The sequence below is a fragment of the Triticum aestivum genome, chromosome 1A, assembly GCF_018294505.1.
Source record: "Triticum aestivum cultivar Chinese Spring chromosome 1A, IWGSC CS RefSeq v2.1, whole genome shotgun sequence".
Classification (NCBI taxonomy): Eukaryota; Viridiplantae; Streptophyta; class Magnoliopsida; order Poales; family Poaceae; genus Triticum; species Triticum aestivum.
The window spans coordinates 581,762,659-581,766,724 of NC_057794.1; the positions used below are offsets into that span (position 1 = coordinate 581,762,659).

The window sequence follows — 4,066 nt, forward strand, 5'->3', positions numbered from 1 at the left end:
ATGTTGAAACAGACACATATATTGTTGGCTCACAACTGCAAAGCAATCGAAATGGTCAATATAAGCTATAACACAATTTTATAATAATATATGTGAGCCCGATGCTAAGTAACATGTTTAAATTTAGCTGCATTCCATTGTCGATTATGCAGGTTTAATGCAAAAGCAACAGTTTCATTGATTATGATGCTGACACTGCACCCCCGGCGTGCGACAAACAAAGAAATCAATCCATCTGCACTGAAAAATAAGTGTACTACCATTCATCTCGAGTGGCTTAAGGCCGTGATTACAAGATTTGCAATGAAGACGTAAACCTGATCCGGCCTACTGGCCTCCATTATGACAAACATGACATGGCCGCTTCAAGAATCCGGATCGTATATCACCTAGGATATGGCTCAGTAATCGTAACCTCATTCCAAGATACGTCATCTTCCGGTACTAAATCAGGTCGGACATGCATGTAGCGGCGTTGCCCATATCGTGGAGAAGCTGGAGATGGTGATTCTGTCCCAAAGAAGAATGCAGGCTGTGCCGGTGGCTGAAGCTCCATGGTGTCCCTTGTTAACATGAAAATGACGGTTGATATTTGAGGCCTGTCATCAGGGTCCGGTTGGACACACAGCAGCCCGATGTGGATGCACCGTAGCGCTTGGCTTCGAGGGTATCCAATGAGTGATTCGTCCATCATTTGTGATATTGTTCCTTTTCTCCAATAATTCCACACCTGGTAGATGGTTAACATGGATGATGCTTTTAGATACAATAATATAAATGTTACAGTGTTCAAAGACACTAAAAACTGATGAAAATAAAGTAAATCCAGCACTTACATCACTAATGAGATTCACGGTATCCCCATAATCCGAACTGCAGTTCCTTCTCCTGGTTATAATTTCGAGGACTAGTACACCAAAACTGAAAATATCAATCTTGGGTGACACACTTCCGTGTACTGCGTACTCTGGTGCCATATAACCGCTGCAGAGGATGAGCAATTAGGCTTGGAAACGCACCTTCACTAAGTGAAATACTTCATAGTTAAAAGTATCCTTTTTGTTCATGCAAACTTCAATATACGCATTTGACTTACAGTGTTCCGGCAGCTCTAGTGGTTTGAGTATGAGTGTGACCTTCTTGTAGCAGCCTTGCCAATCCAAAATCTGCGATTTTAGGATCCATTTCCTCGTCAAGAAGAATATTATTCGCTTTAAGGTCCCTGTGGATTATCCTTGGGCTCGAGTCCTCGTGAAGATACAGTATTCCCTTGGCAGTTCCAAGAATGATGTTGTACTGTTGCTCCCAGTTTAGAGTATTTTCCTCACTGGTATCTGTTGCCGAAAAGAATGATGTTCAACTTACATTAGATGGCCCCGAAAGATAAATAAGGAACAATCAAAATACTCACTTGCCTGAAGAAGTTTAGAAGAAGAAAAAAAGCAGAATATCAATCTTGGTTGTGTAACTAATTTGCTGGAAATACTACAGTAGTGATTTTTTTCAATAAAATACATGTTCATTCTTGATACAACCGAGTGAATAGCTCGACGCAGAGTAGTGAACGGAGAGGAAAATAAATACCGAAAAGAAAGTTGTCGAGGCTCCCATTCTTGATATATTCGTAGACGAGCAACGTATCATTCTGATGCGAGCAAAACCCCTGTAATCTGACAAGATTCTTGTGCTGAAGCTCTGCCAATAGAACCACCTCATTGCGCAACTGATGCAAACCATGCTCAGTTGCTCCCAAAAGCTTCTTAACTGCTATTTCTTGCCCATCCGGCAGTGTTCCCTGAAACATGCAAATTGTTTTTCAGACAAAGCCCGATAGAGTGATACATCGACTCCTTTTGCACTCGCTTTCTTGCTTGTTTTCTTACCTTGTATACAATTCCATAACCACCTTCTCCAAGCTTATTCGCCTCTGAAAAGTTTCCGGTTGCCTCTTGCAGTGCCAGCAAATCAAAGATCAAGGCTCTCGCCATTTTCTTGAATGCTAGTGTCATATGAAAAGCAAGAATGTTATCAGTAAACAACAAGTCCGGCTCTTGAACAGAAGACATGCTAGATGCAAGATTCTACTCACGATTATCGTCCTCGGCGGCCTTAATTTTTCTCTTGAAGCGGATGAAAGCGAAAACTGATAGTAGAATCAATAACAAGACAACAGAAGAAGCAATGCCTGCATAGATTCCTGTTGCACTCCTTGTGTTTCCTGAATGATGATAAAAGTAGAAGATAAATGCCTTGCTCAGATAAGAAGGGGAACTGAAAGTGTGCTAGCTACTCCCTCGGTTCCAAAATAGTACTCCCTCCATTCCAAAATACTTGTCGTGCTTTTAGTACAAATTTGACCTAAAACCACAACAAGTATTTTGGAACGGAGGGAGTAGACACTAAAGTTAGTACAAAGTTGAGTCATCTATTTTGAAACGGAGGGAGTAGCTGCTACTGCTAGTACTACCTGCGCCATGCTCGGGAGTGACAGAAGGAGATGGCGGTGGCGGGGCCGGAACCTGAAGCATCGCCTGGCCGTCGTAGATCGGCCGCACGCCATACCTCAGGATGCACCACGCGGAGCCAGCCTCGATCCATCCGGGGTTAGTGCCCATGTAGGGTGCTGTCTCATCTTGGAGTCTCCGGAGGCAGCCGTCGCACTGCGCCGGCGCCAGGTTGGGCATGCACTGCGCGAGGCCGTATACCTTGGGGTTGAAGGCCTCCTCGCCGGTGGCGAAGTACTTGCTTCTCATGGTCGAATTGCTGCTCGCCGCCGGCGACGGGGACGACACCGCGTGGTTGACCACGGCGGTGAGGATCGCACTGACCGCGGCGCCGAACCAGGCGGCCGAAACCGTGACGCTGGCCCGATCCGCGACAACGGAGAAAGTGATCTCACGGACCTGCCACTGGTCCGCGCCGAGGAAATCGAGGAATCGCTGGACGGAGAAGCGCAGGACGCAGCCGTCCTCGTACATGGCGGCGCCCGTGTCGCCGGGGCAGCTTGCCTGCGCGTCGCCGAACGCCTTGGCCACGCACGCGCGGCAGGACGAGGCGTTCGTGCCGCCCCGGCAGAGGGCCATGCCGTAGACCAGGCCGGGCGCCGTGCCGACGACGGCGGTGGCGAAGCCGTTTGGGGAGGTGGAGGCGTTGCCGGGGAGTCCCGCGGCGAGCAGCTTCAGGGTCGAGGGAAAGGTGCTGCTGGACGTTTGGGGGTTGCCGTCGCACTCCATTGAGGCCGACTCAGCCGGCGCCAGCAGGTGGGCCGCGATGATCATGGGGAGAACGGCGTAGCCGCCGGGGAGCATCACCGTGGAAGCGCGTGGGGGGAGACCGGTGGACCGGCTCGCTTTTCTTTGGCACGACGACAGAGCGGGGACGGCGACGGCGACGCACCATTTGTCATATTTTTTTCCACGAGTACGAGTGGGTGCGCAAGTGGCAATCCAAAGGAGTCAAAGTTGATTGGCCGCCCGCAGGCCGCAATTTTGGGTGTGTGGTATCATGACTGGCAAGTGGACGAGTCATCAGCCCTATCCAACAGGGCATCAGGAGTGCGCACAAGATTGGGACCCGCATGACAGCTCTCGTCAGTGTGGCCAACCCGTCCCTGCCGGCGCCGATGTCGGCGCCTCATCACGGTGTCCTATCTCCCTCGTCACTCCGAGAGAGAAAGCCATGGCATGTCCTGATCCCCCCCTCTACCGACGGAAGATCACGTAGAGGGGGATCTAGATTGAGATCAAATCCAGGGGCATGGGCGATTCAAACCAATGCGGCGGGTCACGTGGGGGAGCGGCTTGCCGGGATCCGTCACATGCAGATGTGGGAGGATCAGGCAGTTGGTACATGAGACGAGGGCCCGAGCCAGGCAAACAGGAGGCGAGCGGGCCCCTTTGCATGTCGTCGACGCCGCCGCTGGTTCCCTCTGCCTTCGTCGGCCGCTCTGGCGGTCGGAGGGAGGGGGAACCTCAGATCTATGGGTCGCGTGTGTTCTCAGTTTGGTTAGGGTTGAGGGAGTTGCTGAAGCCATCATGGCGTCGTGCCTGAATAAGTTTTCCTATGC

The 4,066-nt window shown here is 50.5% G+C and overlaps 1 protein-coding gene across 1 annotated transcript; it reads right to left on the reverse strand.

Moving 5' to 3' along the window:
* Positions 1–216: 216 nt before the first annotated feature.
* Positions 217–3,454, reverse strand: LOC123069767 (putative receptor-like protein kinase At4g00960). Its single transcript, XM_044492709.1, has 7 exons — positions 2,468–3,454; positions 2,090–2,218; positions 1,884–1,999; positions 1,585–1,795; positions 1,097–1,334; positions 837–984; positions 217–730 (listed from the first exon to the last, which is right to left on the reverse strand). Exons 1-7 carry the CDS (start codon positions 3,306–3,308, stop codon positions 386–388), a joined length of 2,028 nt encoding a protein of 675 aa, XP_044348644.1. The 5' UTR covers positions 3,309–3,454; the 3' UTR covers positions 217–385.
* Between the last annotated feature and the right edge of the window lie 612 nt (positions 3,455–4,066).

Bases quoted from the DNA above. Each gene is read 5' to 3' on its own strand.
- LOC123069767 (XM_044492709.1), bottom strand. From the start codon at position 3,308: ATGCTCCCCGGCGGCTACGCCGTTCTCCCCATGATCATCGCGGCCCAC. The intron at 2,000-2,089 runs GTGAGTAGAATC...ATATGACACTAG, and splicing joins GGCCGCCGAGGACGATAATC to CATTCAAGAAAATGGCGAGA. The intron at 1,335-1,584 runs GTATTTATTTTC...TTTCGGCAACAG, and splicing joins CCTCGACAACTTTCTTTTCG to ATACCAGTGAGGAAAATACT.